The sequence below is a fragment of the Gossypium raimondii genome, chromosome 8 (assembly GCF_025698545.1).
Source record: "Gossypium raimondii isolate GPD5lz chromosome 8, ASM2569854v1, whole genome shotgun sequence".
Classification (NCBI taxonomy): domain Eukaryota; kingdom Viridiplantae; phylum Streptophyta; class Magnoliopsida; order Malvales; family Malvaceae; genus Gossypium; species Gossypium raimondii.
In genome coordinates, this window is record NC_068572.1 from 61,153,762 (window position 1) to 61,171,889 (window position 18,128).

Here is an 18,128-nt window from a genome sequence, read left to right on the forward strand (position 1 = left end):
TACCCAAAAAATATATATAATAATACTTTCGTTTTTTGAAAAAAATAGGTTGAGTTTAAATTTAATATAATTATATCCTACCTTCTAGATTCACATATGTCTACACTTAAGGACAAGGCATAGAGTCTTTTGAAAATTAAAACCACATATTCAAAACAGATTATTATTTGATATTTTATTGGCAAAAATATTATATATTTAATTTTCAATATAATTTTGTCCCTTCTCCCAATATATACAATTTGATTGATTATTATAATATTTTTATATCATGAAAATTAATTTTAAGCTTTTGATAGAAAAGGAAAAAAACCAATAAAAAGTTTTAATTAAAAAATTAATTAACTCTTTATACATAATTTACTTCCAATTCAACTCTTAAAATTGAAAAGAATAATTCAGTCAAGCCTCTCGTAAAATGTTGACCGAGTTTGATTGTTAAGCTTTCTTAATGAGATTGACATAACAATTAAACGATTGCACGTGACTACATTTATATAATGCTGACATAACATTTTACCACCTAAACAAATATTTTAAAAATTAAAATCTTAAAACAAATAATTTTTAAGTAATTATTTAAAAACAAAGTTCAAAATAAATTCGGCAAATAGTTATCTTGGTTCATTCAAACTACTTTAAGCAACCACAATATGAATATTGTTTCATTTGCTTGTAAATTTTTTTTGTTTTTTTAATATCATGGATGATGTACATGACAAAAATCAAGATTTTTATTTTTGTGTTAGTGAAAAATGTTTAAAAGTTGGTCTTTTTTCTTTTTTCTTTTTGGGATAAATCTCAAAAATGAATTTTGGTCAAATATATAAAATGATACATGATCCTTAATTTTGTGCTATTTTATTTATAAATTTTGATTTGATTCAATTTTACAAACTATACTAACATAATTCTCAACATAGCATTGATAGGTTGTCGAGACCTACAAAAATAAAAACCTACTTGAAAATATAAATTAGTAGATAGCAACAAGTAGAGTCATATCCATAGAGATAGACAATGATTTCATTCCTTAAACAAAAACAAGTAAAGTAAATAAAAAAGGGGTCTCGTAAAAACAAAAACAAAATTCAAATTAAAAACTAAAATGAAGAAAGTAACAATTAAAAGTTTCGGACAATCAATGGGGAAAAGCTCTAGGGGTAAAATCTCCATTTGATTTATAGATTTGGTCATCGACACAAATATAACTTCAATGCCTTTAATAAATTAGTTATAGTTGTTGACTCAACATTGGACAACTAATCTATCATTACTTATTCGGTAACCAAGAGGTAACTCATTTGAAATTACTTCCCTAAACAATAAATAACTTTATATAACTCAATGCCCAATATTTAACTTACTGGCAACATTAAGAACTAAAGAGACCTAATTCTAACCAACAAACTCACCTCAACGAGGTTTATTTAAGTTAGATCACACATTCACACTACATAATTGTAAATTATGACATAAACGAATTATGCAATTTGTCACAAGTATTAGAATGAATTAAACAATTACATATTCAATTATTCTAATTGACTCGACAACTAGCCTAAGGGCTAGTTTGGATGGGGGGTGTGTTTGCCTCCGGTGAGGTTAAAAACAGCGGTGGCGGTGAGATTAGTTACTGTAGCGGTGAGATTAGAAACAATGGTGGAGTGTGTGTTTGGATTCAAACGCAGCTGTAGCGGTGAGGTGAGAATAAAAAATGACTATTAATGACATCAAATTAGAATTGATATATAATAGAAGTTTTTTAAATTATTAAAATATGTGAGTTTATAAATTCATTTAATAAAATATTAAAATGTATCTTCCAATATTTTAATGAATTATATAATTAATTTAAATTATTTATTAGATAAAATGATAATTATTTTTTATTTTTTATAGTTAAATATTTTTTTTATAACAATGGTAAATATTATTTTCACAAATAGTAACATTATACTTGGATCAAAATTTAAAGTATCTAAACGGATGATTTTAATAAAAAAATATAGTAACATAAGATATAACAAGTTTCATTATTACTAGAAATTAGGTTATGATACAAAATGTTTTTACAAATATGGATTCATTAAACTAGTTGCAATGGTTTCCCTTAACATCGTAATTTCAAGGTCACTTTCTCTGTTAGAAGAACTTGATTCACCTCTGTCAAACTGGCTTGAAGAGACTGGCATGTCAGGTATATTCTCAAATTCTCGAAAATCCTCATCATTTGACCAAGCATGTCTTCGAATGTAATTATGCAAAACCATTGTTGCAATAACTATTAAAACTTGCTTATTGAATGAATAACTTGGAATATCTCTTAATATTGGCCATTTTTTTTCCACACTCCAAATGTTCGTTCAATCACAGAGCGTAACGAAGAATGGTGCAGTGTTTTTGGTATGCACTACACCGGGCAAAATGTCAATAATGTTGAGTAGATTACTTATATGGCTGGAGTTCTTTTCTTCAGGGACCTGGAGGAGTAGAGAAGTCAGTTGCAGCACCACCTGCCGCCACTGCTCAACCAGCTGGGTAAGTATATCTTTGATATTCTACTTATTTTCCAAAAAGGATCGATGTTCAAGTGATTAATTTCTCTCATGTTTCTTATTCAGTGGTTCGAAGAAGTCCAAGAAGTAAGGAGGTGATCTAGCGAAGAAGTGTGAGCCATGAATTTAGAGAGAAACATGTTCAAGTAGTTTTTTTGTCGAGCCAGCAGTCTGCTGTTTGTGGCCAATATGAACTTGTTTAAGTTTTTAAGGTTTCATGATTTTGTTCTCAGTTTCCATGCTGTTTTGTTTACTTTTTAGTGACATTTATTTATTTTTGCTATGGTTTCATTGATTTCTAAATACCATCGTTTCATCGACTGTTTAATGCTTGCTACCTGTCCCTTCCGAAACAACCACGCAATTTTTTATCGTTTACAAACTGAGGAAGATGGGTTACAGCCTCGAAACCGTACAACAATTCTATCATTCCAATTGTTGCTGCATCAGCAACCAATTAATTCACTTTAATCAGCAATCATCACTTCAAATGATATGAAAATAAGAAAATAGTGTAAGTCGTATTTCTCTCATTGCAACTCTAAAGGTTTCTTTGGTATCGTGCATTGGGATTGGATGAGATAGCTCGATGACCGTGATCTCTTAATATAGGTTTCTGTCCACTCAGATCTGCACTTCCATGATATGCTCTAACTTGCAATGAAGCGTGATGGATAGCTGAATCATCGGGATTGCTGCAGATCCCAAGTTTGACAAGGAATGTTACTGTGCAGCCTTTGTCAAGGCCCTCACTCTCAATCCATATGTGGCCTCCTATCAAATTTACAAACCTAAATTCAAACATTTAAGAACAAAGGTCATTTTGATTATAAGAGAAACAGGCAAATCTTCCTATGCGAGGGAATTGAATGTTTCTAATTTTACCTTCTACAAATGGCAAGTCCAAGCCCCGCACCACTGCTATTTCCACTTCGAGGCTGTGCAAATTTGGTAAAGAGAATTGGTATATCTTGTGGGAGAACACCGCAGCCTGAATCCTTAACCTGCAAGACCAGATGATAGGATCAACAGGAACATCACGTAGTAAGCTAGAAAAGATCCACACAATCTACACAAGGAGAACACGATGATAGTAATTCATTGGATTGTAAGTAATAAACAAACAACAGGTGATGCCTTCAATGTAAATCCTAACTGGCATGATAGTAAACACTCCTTTTATAATAAATTAAAGTATGGGTATTATTGTCTTCTAAAAATGTCTACTGCCCCAGCTACACCTAACTAGAGCTTTTACCACCAGTCAGCTTAAGGCTGTCCAGTGCAGCAGAAACTCCTCACTGTGCTGCAAGCCAACACATCCAAACAGGTAATGCTGCAGCTGTGGTGCAGTGAGATTGATAATAAAAGGGAAAAAATTCAACGCACTGTAGTGCGTTGGCATCCAAAGGAGCCCTAAGCTGTCAAATGCTGACCGAATATTTGATAAGCTTGAGCAATTGTAAATAAAACAGAAGATGCATGAATACCAAAGAACAAAGAAGAATTTATTAAATATAGAAAACAAAACCTTTGACTAGAAAATAAGGTTTATAAACTCATAAAATATAGAAAACAAAACAAAACTAAGAACGGCTAAGTCTAAGTCCCTCCTCTCTTAACATAATAATGTCTATTTAAATGAAAAAAATAATACAATGGAGAAAGCACAAAAATGCTCTTAACTACATAAAGTAGAAATTTTCAAGGTTTCTTGGCAATTTTCGCGTCAAAATTCCAAGGCAGTTTTCAGTGATTTCTTGACGTTTTTGGGCTCAAGCCATGAAATAACTTTAGCTAGATCTCTTACCCTTTAAATCAATATATTATGAGCCCAAAAAAGAAGTGTGTAGATCAAATTATGGTGAAAATACTAGAATTGCACTGTGTTGAAAATTTAATACACAATAACTTGCCAAAAATAAAATTATTTTTTCTCTAATTATTTCCTAAATAAAATATAAGTATAAATAATACAATTAGGAACATAAATAACATAATTGAAGACGAGAAATATCACAAATAAATTAAGAAATTTTACGTATTTATCAAGCATCATTTAACTAAATAGATTATATACATAAATAATTATATTTAGCGATATACAAATAAGCTGATGTATTATATATTTTTAAAATTATAGAATTGAATAAAAATTAAAATTTTATGTATATTTTAAACTACAATAAAATTTCATATACATAATTATACTAAATTAAAATTTATTTATCTAATTGCACGTTTGATCAATATTTGTATACGATTTTAAGATATATTCCTTACTTTTATTTTTAAACTTTTCATATATTTTAATTTTCAATCCAATATTAATTTTAGTTCTAATTATTTAGATGTATTAATTATAATAAAAATTGAAAGAAAAAAACTCAAGATGAATGGAGGGATCGAATTTCTTGTTTTTTTCTTTGTAAGAAAATGTTGAATTTGTTTGTTTGCAGTGATGTGGATTAAATCGATATCAGAAAATATAGATAAATAAATATTAAAACAGTGTATTTTAATCAATATTTATAAATAAATTCTTTACCAAACCATATGCATTAATTTTATTATTTAGCTTTTCCCTTAGGTATCGAATAATCATAATCATATTAAGTTATAGAATATCGATTTTGGACCCTTACACAATAAATAAAATATTTATAATATTATTTTCTCTATTCATACATAACATATATTCATTTAATTTTATTAATTAATTTAACACGAACAAAAAGTTTTTGGTTGAATTTAAAACTTCCCATGTTGGATATTAAATTAAATTTTAACAATTTTTAACAATAAAAATATCACGAAGATTTTGATATCAAGACCTGGATTATTATTTGATCTAATACATATAAATCAACTTATTTATTTTTCGAGTAAATAAGACAAAATATAATCGGTTTCTTTTACATATTTGAGTAAATACAAAACAAAATAAAAACATTACAACATATAAACGAAAAGTCAAAAATGATGTGAATTAAAGCTCACAGATGAATCTTGTTGGATCTGTAAACAGAAGTCAAACTCTCTAAAACCTGTTTTTATATTTAAAAATTCAAACCTGAAACTTTAATTAATAAAAAATAGAAAAGAGTATAGTTTGAGAAATCGTTGCAAAGTGAAAAAGTATTTCCATTTCTCAATTTTCCAGAATTTCGTTTTTACCTTTTCTTTTTGTCTGATAAAAACAAACATATTTTCATGCACCTTTCAGCCGACCCTTTAAAAAAAAGATCAATTTTTTTCCTTCAAATTTTACCTTTCTACCCAATTTTATGGATGGTGGTGAGGATATAAAGTCTAAATCTTGTCACTTAAATTGTGCTTGATATTTTTAGTTATTGATGAATCAAAGAGAAAGAAAAAATGGGTGAGGAAAAATGGAGATTTTTTTTAAAATAAAGATCGATTTTTTGTTGTTTTTTTTTTTCTTATTTTCTGTGAAAATAGAAAGAAAGCCCAAAGATTTTAATCGCTTAAACCTTTCATTTGTTGATTCCTTTCAATTCTTTCTAACGTAAATGAGAGTTGGGTTAAGTACGATCCAACAAACACTTACGCCGGAGGCGGCAACCGTGTTAAACCATTCAATAGCCGAAGCAAGCCGTCGGAATCACGGCCAAACGACGCCGCTTCATGTGGCGGCAATGCTTCTATCGTCTCCCGCCGGATTCCTTCGCCAAGCGTGTATTAAATCACACCCGAGTTCATCCCACCCGTTACAGTGTCGAGCTTTGGAGCTTTGTTTCAGTGTGGCGTTGGAACGTCTCCCAACTTCTCAAAGCGCCGACAATGGCGGCACCGGACTCGACCCGCCGATTTCAAACGCTTTGATGGCTGCTTTGAAACGCGCTCAAGCCCATCAACGCCGTGGGTGTCCCGAACAACAGCAACCGCTTTTGGCTGTTAAAGTTGAATTAGAACAGTTGATTATATCGATCCTCGATGATCCAAGCGTTAGTAGAGTAATGAGTGAAGCTAGTTTTTCAAGTCCAGCAGTTAAATCCGCCATTGAACAATCCTTGAACGGAAAGAATCCGACCGGGACAATCCGTCTCGGGTTCAAACCGGCCGTTGCCGCCCCTTCTGTTAACCGGAATTTGTATCTGAACCCGAGGTTACAACAAAAGGCAGACAGCCAGTCAGGGCATCAAAGGAATGAAGATGTCCAAAAGGTGTTTGATATTTTGACGAAGAGAAAGAAAAGGAACCCGGTTTTGGTGGGCGAACCCGCGCCGGAATCGGTGGTTCAAGAGATTTTAAGGATGATTCAAGGTAAAGAAATTGATGGGATTTTTAAAAACGTTGAAGTGGTTCATTTATGGAAGGATTTGGCATTGGATAAACCCCAAATGGTTGCAAAAATCAAGGAATTAGGCACTCAAATTGGAGCCAAGATTGGGAATTTGGATTTTGGAGGGGTCATTCTTGATTTGGGTGACTTGAAATGGCTAGTAGAGAGTAACCAGCCGATCGGGGCTCAACGGCTGTCTCTACTGGAACCAGGCGGTGCTGCTGCGGTGGCGGAGATGGCGAAGTTGCAGCGGTTCGGAGAAGGTAATGGGAGACTATGGTTGATTGGAACAGCTACTTGTGAAACTTATTTGAGGTGCCAAGTTTATTATCCTTCAATGGAGAATGATTGGGATTTGCAAGCAGTTCCTGTTGCTTCTAAAATGCTTTCAAGGTCATTTGTTCTTACAAATTTTGAACCCTTTTTAGGTTTAATCTTCATATTAACTTGGATAATATGCTTGATCGCAGGTTTGGGAGCAATGGGATCCTTAACGGTTCTGTTGAGTCCTTATCCTCGATGAATGGGTTTGTGACTACAGCTGCTCGACCTAGGCAACTCTCAGAGAACTTCGACCCTACCCGAAAACAAGGATGTTGTCCACAGTGCATGCAGAATTACGAACAAGAGGTTGCCAAACTTTTAGCAGCCAAGGAGTTCGAGAAACCATTGTCTGATGCTAATTCCAAATCAACTCAGCCGGCATTGCCGCAATGGTTGCAGAATGCAAGAGTCCATGATGATCAGGCACAGGTAACAATCTCAAGTTAAACAAAAAACAAGTCTTATTGGAATATTTTATGTAAATATGTGAACTATATATATATATATGTATACATATACTTTTGATTTTTGAAGCAGAAGATTCAAGAACTCCAGAAGAAATGGAATGATACTTGCTTGCATCTACACCCGAAATTTCATCAATCCGGTTTAAGCTCTGACCAGTTTGCTCCTATGGCTCTTTCTATGACGAGTTTGGTGCCTTTCCAGCCCAAATTAACATTAAACAGGTGCAGTGGGGAGACACTGCAACGGATCCCGAATCTTGTAGCTAGCCAACCTGGAAGTCCGGTAAGAACAGACCTTGTTCTTGGACGGCCAAAGATAACCGAGACCGAACTTGAAAGAACACATAAAGAGTGTGTGAGGGACTTTTTGGGCTGCCTACCTTCCGAACCATGGAACAAGTTACAGGATTTGAAAAGCAACAAACTGTTAAACGCGTTAGATGCTGATTCGTTCAAGAAACTCCTTAAAGGTCTAACTGAGAAGGTGTGGTGGCAGCAGGATGCAGCATCTGCGGTGGCTGCAGCAGTGACGCGGTGTAAACTAGACAATGGAAAACGACAGGGTGCTGGATCAAAGGGTGATGTTTGGTTATTGTTTTCCGGTCCCGACAGGGTTGGCAAGAAGAAGATGGCGTCGGTCCTCTCAAATCAAGTATGCGGGGCTGATCCCGTGGTGATAGGTCTTGGCTCGAGACGTGATGATGGGGAATCCGATTTGAGTTTCCGTGGTAAAACTGTGCTGGATAGAATAGCAGAGGCTGTTAAGAGGAATCCTTTCTCGGTAGTAATGCTTGAAGACATAGACGAAGCAAATATGTTAGTTAGAGGTGGCATAAAACAAGCAATGGAGAGAGGCCGACTCACTGATTCTCACGGTCGTGAGATCAGTCTCGGAAATGTTATTTTTATTCTCACTGCAAATTGGTTGCCAGATAATCTCAAATTCTCATCAAATGGTATTTCCCTGGATGAAACGAAGCTCACCTGTATCGCAAGTGGAGGTTGGCAATTAAGGTTATCCGTTTTGGAGAAAACTTCAAAGCGTCGAGCTTGTTGGCTACATGAGGCAAGCCGAGCAACAAAGCCAAGGAAGGATACCAGTTCACCGCTATGTTTTGATCTTAATGAAGCGACTAATGTGGAAGATGGATCACACCACTCGAGCGATCTCACGGTCAACCACGAAGAACATGGCCTCGCTAATAGGCTATCATCCAACTCAACATCATCAATACCCCGTGAACTGCTTGATTCTGTCAACGATGCAATCGTCTTCAAACCCGTCGACTTCGGTCCCATTAGACGCAATATATCAAACAACATAACAAAAAGATTTTCCAGCATTATCGGGGAAAGGGTATCGATCGAGATCATAGATGATGCTCTAGAAAAGATTATGAGTGGTGTATGGATAGGTAGAACCGGATTAGAAGAATGGATAGAGAAAAGATTGGTTCCGAGCTTGCAACGGTTGAAAACACAATTTCCCGTGTCAGATGAGTCTCTAGTTGTCCGACTTGAACTCGATGACGAATCCTGTGAACGAAGCCATGGAGATTGGCTGCCTAGTAGTGTCAAGGTGGTCCTTGATGCGTTCTCATAGTGAGAGCTATTTGGGGATACAATTGGTATTTTGTTACTTTTGTTGGATAGAAATGTAAATATACTCAAACTATTTTTGGCGGGGAGACGTTGATAGATTTAACGGTATATACTTATTAATATTCGCTTCTTCTTCTTCTTCTTTTTTTTTTTTTTTTTGTTAAAAACAAATATAAATATATATAGCATTTATTTTATTTCATTATTTTTATTATATTTTTCAAAAATATAAAACAATCTAATTGTTTTTCCATTTAATTTTAACTTATAAGAAATGTTCTGTTTTTAATTTTTTATATTTTTATTTGGAACAAATTGGGGCTCAATGTTTCATTGTTAATGTGGTGCTATAAAAATGAAATATTAAGATGAATTTTTCTAAAATAAGAGAATAAGAATCAAATTAAATAAATGTGTAAAAGTTGAGGACTGAAGTTGTTATTATATTTTTATAATATACTAAAACAAGCATTTTATGCTAAATTTAAAGGAGGAACGATTTTGGTAATTCATCCAACGTATAAAGATTAATTTATCCATTTTTTCAATAACCAAAATGCAATCTAAATGGTAGCACATGGACTCCTATGGTACTTTTACCATATATATCTAAATAATAATTTTCTGGTAAAAGATCTCTCTAGTCCCTCTCAATTTCGATATTGAGCAAATTAGTCTTTCTAAAAAATCGAGTAATTTAATCATTAATTTCAAAAGTGAGTAACTAAGAACAATTAATTACAACGTTAATGATTTTCGTCAATTGGACATATTTTCTATTGCTATGATAACAAATTTAGCGTACAAAATTTACACATTCTATCAATTTGATCCTGATTTAACAAATTTAGCTTGCAACGTTTATACATTATGTCAACTTTTACATAAAATATATAAATATCAAGAGCTAAAATTGTTATTATACCAATCAAAATTATGTACGAGATAACATCGTGGCTAATTGTCCTTAGTTGCTCACTTTCAAATTTAATAGAGATTAAACTGCTCTAATTTTTTTAGATGGACCAATTTGCTTAATATCAAAATTGAGAGGTGCTTTTACCTAATTTTCTATATACATATATGAACCGAGCTTGTAGTATAATGACCAAAAACTTTCGTTTAAATGAAGTTTAATTTGATACCTATTTGCCTCTTTAAACTCTAAAATTTTGGTAAATTTTCTGTTCTGACCCTCAAAAAAATTTTAAATTCAATTCCGGCCCTCTACTATAAAATATCTGACTTTCCACCTGAATATATATATATTGGTAATAATATATAATTAATTTTAAATATATATATAAAATTATAAAATAAATATATGTAAAGCATGAAAACGTGAGGGGGCATAGGGGTTACGTACTTAACCGGGGAGAGCCAATTGCCATACAATTGCAAAGCTCACATTCTATAATATCCAATTTTACATATTAGCCACATAAATTTGGGGCTTTTTTTTCTTAAAAAAAATTATTTTAATATTTTTTGGGTTAAATTTGATGACATCAATATTAAACAAAGCAAGTTAAAAGCTGATATATCAGTATATTTATTTAATAAATTAATGATTTTTTTAATTGTGTACGATTGAATCAAAATTAAAGTTTCATATATACATTTGAAGCACAATCGAAGTTCTTTGTGCATAATTGCACCAAATCAAAGTCCATGTATGAAATTGTGCATTAAATATATAATTTTAAGATGACGTAATGTCAAATTTAGCACTTAATGTTTACATCTTTTGTCAATTTGACTCTTATTCTTTTTTTTAATTGAATGTTGTTTTTAACGAAAATACTCACTAAAATATTAATTTTAAATATTTCAGCATACATGGCAATCCACATGTACTCCATGCTAATTTGTTTATAATCTTTTATAAATTTTTGATTTTTAATTTTAATTTTTAAATATTTTATAATTTTTAAATTATTGGTTGATTTGGTATATGAGACAAACAATTGTCATGTCAAGATAAAATATACTTGGAGTGATACGCGAGTTCCCATGCCAATATCATTAAAAATTATATGACCAAATTTATCTCAAAAAGAATAAAGGTAAAATTAATAAAAATATAAATGTTGAGAGCTAAATTTGACATTATACTTTTTGAGATTTATCCATTTTTTTATGAAAAGAATGGAAGGGATAAATTGTTCAGATTCAAACTCGAGATTAATTGTAAATTTGAGGACTTGATAACAAATATTAAATCTTTTACCATTCCATGCACTTTAATGTTGGATCAAATTTGCTGACACTTTATATTAAGAAAATAAACCATTTAATAACAATTTGTTATTTAATACAATTTATATATTTTGGTACTTGAAGATGAAAATGTTAACTTTTAGTGTTTAATTGAATTTTAAATTTAATTTGATGAAAATTCATAATTAGCTAATAATATTAATAATTAAATTTCGATAAATCAAACCATAAAAGCGAATTAAACTGAACCAATTACATTGAAAATAAAATAAAAAACTTAACCAATTTGGCACACCATATTAAATGTTTAAAAAATTGATTTAACTAATAAAAAAATTAAAGAAAAGGTTAAATTTATTCTATTTTTACACATTGATGAAATTTTCTATTTGCATAAAACAAATTAGATTGTTAAACGTGTATATATATTAAATTGCATTGGAACATTGCAAAATTTGTGTAAGATATTGGTCTTGCATTTGATTGATTCCATTTATTTTTCACTTTAGGTGGTTGCAATTAGATTATAAGATTCTAATTCCATTTATACTAGTAATTGGACCCACACCCATCTTTGAAATTGTCCAAACTTTTTATTGGACTAAGGGTTAAATTAAATCATATTAGAAAATGTCTAAATTAGGGTAAGTTTTCGTTTTGATCACTTAATTAAAAAAGTTACAATTTGGTCGTTGAACTATTCAAAAGTTTTTATATAAGTCATTGAGTTATTGTTATTTTATAAAAAAAAGTTCCGCCAATGAACTCCAAGCAACGATTTGACAACAAGTGTGGTGGATCAATATCCATTGACGAGTAGAAGAATATACTTTAGTTCTAAGTTGATCTAATAGTCAGTGCCTAAGATTGGAGAAAAAAGTTGTTTGAATTTTACTTCGTAGATTTGTGATATTTAAAATTGTTTAATAAAAAAAAAACAAAATTGTAGAAAAGAAGGGTTAAGAGAACTTTCGATTAGTGCAAGTAATACGAATAAAGAAAGTCATATAGCATAAATGTTAACAGTCTAATGACTTAAATGAAAACTTTGAATAATTCAATGACCAAATTGTGACTTTTTTAGTTAAGCGACCAAAATAAAAATTTAGACGGAATTTTGTGACTAATGGTGTAGTTTACCTTAAAAGAAACTTCAATACAATCGATAAGTTCGGGTCAGCTGACAATTGTACGATGCTTTCAAGTGTGTCTTTGTTCAACCGATAATCTCCGATGTACATCATAAAACCCAGTAATTCACCCCGCTTTTCGTGTTTGATATAAGGTTTTCCACAACTATGTCTTTGATCATTCTCAAAGAGACCATGAAGATCCTTAGCATGGCATAAACTGTGATCGAGGTCGACGTCTCGATGGTGCTAGACGATTGCGGTTTCTTTATTCTCCATCGACAGCCATTTGTCATCTTCATGTAAAGTTGCATTATAGGTTCAACAACATCAACTCAAGTCCACTTACTCAATGGCTCCCAATCTCAATCGCTCACAACGAAAAGAATGTTTTCCGTGTCATCGCATTGTCGATTCAACACCGAAATAACTTCATCACTAGGCTTCATAATGCCATCACGATTCAAAACCAACAAGTCTCAATGTTAAACCAAATCCAATTCTCCAATGGAGAATACCTCATTGTGACAATGATGTCCGCAACATTATTAGTGCTAATGTATTTATAATGTTCCATGAACCGACTCGAATTACCCTATTAAGAGACCGCAAGTAGATCCGTTTTTAATATTTTTGGAGCCCTAAGCAAAATAATAAAACGGGATTTTAAGTTTTTTAAAAGTTAGAAAAGAATCCTTTAATTCCTATATAAGTTGGTAAAAATTTTTTGAACCCCTTAAAAGCTAAAAAGAATTTTTTGGGTAAATTTTTTTTTTGACCTTTAAAAGTTTTAAAAAATTATTTTTTAAAACCACTTAACAACTGAAAAATAATATTTTAAATCCCTTTTAGCCTTCGACTCTACCATGACAGCAAGCAGAGGCAATGATAACATGATTCATTGGATTCAAATTCTCATCAACTCCCAATGCCTTGTCCAAAACAGGGCAGCTCTACTTCATTGTGACAGCTCTCACATTATCGGTCAATATTGAACATATGGCATGTTTTGATTGATTGTGTTTTTCTTAACATTATTAATTTTTTCGATAAAATATAACAGGATAATAATTTAAATATTAAACTAAAAAAATAAAATATAATTTCAAGAGAAAAATTAAGTGCAATTCGTACAATAAATAGGGCAAATGACCAAAAAAAACCTTTTTTTTTTCAAAAATTACTGAAATGGGTCAATTATTTAATTATTTACTGAAATGGTCCATTTTCCGCGAAATCGCGTCCACGTCAGCGCGATGTCAGGGTACGCGCCAGGAAATCACATCCACGTCAACGCGATTTGCTTACGTGGACACAAATCGCGCCCTCTAGGACGCGATTTGCTGACGTCGATGAACAGTTTCTCATTTTTAGCTTGGAAAACTTTGAAAGGCCATAACTTTTCACTCGGTTGTCCGATTGAGACGAATTTTTTTTTATTTCAAATAACTTTTCGAGATCTACGCGTTGACAAACTGCCGAAATAAAAAAAATTCGTCTCAATCGGACAACCGAGCGAAAAATTATGGCCTTTCAAAATTTTCCAAGCTAAAAATGAGAAACTGTTCACTCACGTCAACAAATCGCATCATAAGGGGCGCGATTTGTGTCCACGTAAACAAGATTTTGGTCATTTGCCCCAATAAATAATATCATACGAGAAATTGGAAAAGTTGAAAAGATATTTATATATATGACAAGTGATTTGGACGGTTCTGATTGGATGAGTCTTCATCGTTATCTACTAAGATCTAGAACATGGGATTAAATTCCGCTGTAACCGACTATTATACAGTGTCGTGCCGCGTATATTTTTGAAAAGCAGCACCGCCGGCCGGTTAGTTTTATTTTAATTAATCCTATTTCCATTTTTTATTTTGATGTTATAAAAACAAAAACATTTATTTAATTATCCTGAGTTTGTTAATTTTCCCGACTTGACCTTTGTTTTGTATTTTTTAGATATTATTTAATAGTCTTTTTCACAAATGTATTTTTATGAAAAATAAAACTTTTAAGTTATTTTAATTTTCATTTATTTTTATATCATAAAAGTTCAATTTAAATAATGGATAAAAATTTAAACACTTTGGTTCAAATTAATTCTCGATTTTTCTTAATATAAAACCTACAATATCGCATACCCTTATTGTGTGGTCCTATCTTATTTTGATATTTTAAGTATCTTTCATGATGTTCCCATTTTAATGAATGGCAGATAAGATTATCAATACTTGAGAAGAGTGAAGTGTCCGCAGGCATTAATCATTCAAAGACATATGGTGCAATAGATGATTTCCAGTTACTACATTCACTTTTCACAAAGAAATTATCGTAATCCCTCCCCTAAAGTGATGAAATGAATAGCATGCTAAACCGTCAAGTAAGACCTGAAGAAGTGAAAACACACACATGGAATCCCCCTCTAGCAGCACAATCACCCTTCACCTATGGTGGTACAAAAGGATCTAAGCTATGTAGATACCAAAAGGTGGCGTGGAGGAAGATAATAGAACAATTCAATCTATTTGAACGGAGAGTAGTACCACTTGAGGTGGTAGGAGGAGATGAGGAAGGGAGGGATTTTGAGTTGGAGCTGCACATGCCCCTCCTTGGGGTGAGGAAGGTATTTTTATGAGTTTGACCTATTTAGACCATGTGTCACCTCTTGATAAGCTTGTTAGTAAGTAATGGTTATTTTGTCAAGATTTGATTTCTCAAGTCCCGACGAAACAATGCTTGTGGCCAAAGAGGTGTAGCCGGGGAAACCAAGTAGGCGGAGCCATCATCCTAGAATTTGCTAAGACAATTCTAGCTGTGTTGATACCAAAAGGTGACATGGAGGAACATGTGGTGGATATTGAGGACAATTCATCCTGTTTGGGCGGATAGCCGTACCACTTGGGGTCATAGTACGAGGTGGTGAAAAAGGGAGGAGAGCTTAGAAAAGAAGAAAGTACGGATGGGACTTTCAGTTGGAGCTGATGAGCAAGTCTCCTCTTTGGGAGTGAAGACTATGTTTTTATGGGTTTCACCTATTTAGGTCGTGTGTCACCTCTTGATAGAGCCTACTAGTCACTTTCATGGTACCTTCGTTAGGTCAGTAGTGTAGAACATGCTTGTAACAAGTAATAGTTGTCTTGTCAAAAGTGGTTTGATTTATCATGTCCTAACAAAACAATGTTTGTGTCCCGAAGAGAGGAAGATGGGGGAACTAGAGGGGTGTAGCCACCATCCCATTGTAACAAGCTCATTTCAAGCTTGTTTCACCAGAAAAAAAATCTCATGATATGCTTATGATGTCAATTGGACCATTATAGGCTAGCATCTTTGTTTTTCATCTCATTTGAGTAATAATCTACACTAAGGAAATGGACACATCAAAGTAATATTTATGATGGAATTAATTATGAATGTTCGCTGCATCATAGAAAAACAATGAAACACAAAGAGAGAGGCATTAACTAACATTTTCTTCTGTGCATATTTATGTAACAGAGATTCATCATGAGCTTCTATATGTATCAGATGCATGCATTTTATTATTTGATTAATATATGCTCTCAATCCTAATACTCTTCATACATTTAAAATAAATAAAAAAGAGTAACTCGAATTCATGTGCATGATAATTAGGGACAGTGAAGATTCATTCTCACATATAATTACACAAAAGCTACCAATATAATATCATATTTAAGTTTTTATGATTCTCCTACTGAAATATTTTATTTCGAGTTAAGAGAATAAAGTCAATTTTCTAAACAGTAAATTGATCCAGGGATTTCTTAGGTAGTTTCACCATTTATAATCACACAAAGGCTACCAAGATAAAATCTTCAAGAGAAAATGATTGTAAATGAAATCAATAACATAAACAGAATTCCTTCAAATTTTGATAATCACAACAAAAATAAAATGCCAAAATTAAAAAATTAATGAAACTTCAAAAAATAACAATTATAATCAATTTCCTCATTATAATAATAAAAATTCAAATAAAGGTATCAGCAATCTTCATCATATTCATGAGGAAAAATAAATAAAATAAAAGGCAATTCAATTATTAAAAGAGCAATACAAACTGTGAATCAAAATTGCAGGAATTCTTCATAACGATTATTAAGAAAAAGGGAGCTGTACAATTTTATAATACAAAAAAGAGGGACTAAATTTGCAATAAACTTACAAATCAAACAAGCCCTGAAACTCTGCTCTCCTCGAACAACAAGGACCGGAATTGCAATTATCTTCATTTTCAAATCGAACCCTCGTTCTACAAATTGGGCAAGCAGCAACTTTGATTAACCAACCATCCAAACACTTCCTATGGAACAAATGGCCACACCCAACGAGGCTTCTACACCATTGACCTTGCCTGAACCCATCTAAGCAAATCACACAAGAATCCGAATCCGACCCGACGGATTCCGTTTCGTGGGAGAATCTGAATTGGGGAAGCTTTTTGAGCTGTTTCGAGGAAAACCCAGAGGAGGGATGGAGATGGTGACGACGGTGGCGGTGACGGCGGTGGCGGAGGAGAAGAGGCAGGAGGAGGAGGAAAGAAGCTAAAGGTAAAATGAGGAAGAAGAAAGAGATGAGAAGCATCATAATTATGGCTTTTAAGATCAAAGACAGGAACTTTTCCTTCGATTTCGACGGCGTCGACGTTGAACCACCGGTTGGGGAGGATTGTGGAGGTAGCGGCGGCGGCGGCGGCATGGTGGGGTTTTTTTTTTTCTTTTTCTGGGGATTTTGAGATTGAAATGGTAAATGTGAAAACTGAGAAATTATTGGAAATAAAAGAAACGAACTTTAAATATAAATTTATAAAGGGGCTAAAGATATGGTCAAACATTATTTTTTAAAATTTATTTATTAATTAATTTATTAATGAAAACAAAAGAAAATATTTATTTATTTTGCGCTCATTGTTTTAGGAAATTAGAATTATAAATTTATTTATTTATTTATAACTGTTTTTGGTTTTTCCTTCTATTTTTTCCTATGGGCTTTTTACTTGATAAGTGTTGAAAAGTGTGCCTTTTATAGATAGAGATGAATATTTTTTAGCCATTATACTTAATAATTTTTGTATAATAATAAATTTAGTCTTTAATGCTTACTTCTTTGATCAATTTGGTCCTTACTCTCTCTTTTTATTAGTTTGGTCTTTAACCTTCAAAAGTTTATTGCTTCTTTGACAGTTTACGTGTACTTCATAAAAAGTAAAAAAAAAATCTTTAAAAATGTGACAAAATTCAAAACATTCATAAAAATTCTTCAAATGCTATCCATGTTAGCAATGAAGTACAAGTAAACCGCCACGTAGTTTACCATGTCAGTGCCATTAAAATATTAATAGTTCAATCAATTTTTTAGTAAAAAATAAAGCAATTTGACTAAAAATTTAAGGTTGAGGACCAAAGTGATCCAAAAAAAAAAAAGAATCAAGGTCAAAGTGACAAAATGAGTAAACATTAAGGGCTATATTTATTATTATGCCTAATTTTTACAACTT

At 32.4% G+C, this 18,128-nt stretch overlaps 2 protein-coding genes and 2 long non-coding RNA genes across 5 annotated transcripts; 2 read left to right on the forward strand and 2 right to left on the reverse strand.

Annotated features, from left to right (window-relative positions):
* The first annotated feature begins 2,476 nt into the window (after positions 1-2,476).
* LOC105792822 (uncharacterized) lies at positions 2,477-2,811 on the forward strand. Its single transcript, XR_001133359.2, has 2 exons — positions 2,477-2,541; positions 2,625-2,811. It is a non-coding gene; the product is annotated as an uncharacterized LOC105792822 (long non-coding RNA).
* Positions 2,812-2,903: 92 nt separating this feature from the next.
* Positions 2,904-3,862, reverse strand: LOC105792821 (uncharacterized). The gene is made up of 2 exons (XR_001133358.2): positions 3,444-3,862; positions 2,904-3,349 (listed from the first exon to the last, which is right to left on the reverse strand). It is a non-coding gene; the product is annotated as an uncharacterized LOC105792821 (long non-coding RNA).
* A 1,843-nt stretch (positions 3,863-5,705) lies between these two features.
* Positions 5,706-9,389, forward strand: LOC105792823 (protein SUPPRESSOR OF MAX2 1). Of its 2 annotated transcripts, none has more exons than XM_012621621.2 (3): positions 5,706-7,257; positions 7,335-7,617; positions 7,723-9,389. In XM_012621621.2, the coding sequence occupies exons 1-3, from the start codon at positions 6,092-6,094 to the stop codon at positions 9,256-9,258; spliced, it is 2,985 nt and encodes a 994-aa protein (XP_012477075.2). In that variant the 5' UTR covers positions 5,706-6,091; the 3' UTR covers positions 9,259-9,389. The 2 variants fall into 2 exon arrangements, with proteins under 2 accessions (XP_012477075.2, XP_012477076.2); XM_012621622.2 differs by having other exon boundaries at positions 5,707-7,257; positions 7,726-9,389.
* Positions 9,390-16,650: 7,261 nt separating this feature from the next.
* Positions 16,651-17,409, reverse strand: LOC105792824 (RING-H2 finger protein ATL56). The gene has a single exon (XM_012621623.2). It carries the CDS (start codon positions 17,327-17,329, stop codon positions 16,793-16,795), a length of 537 nt encoding a protein of 178 aa, XP_012477077.1. The 5' UTR covers positions 17,330-17,409; the 3' UTR covers positions 16,651-16,792.
* Between the last annotated feature and the right edge of the window lie 719 nt (positions 17,410-18,128).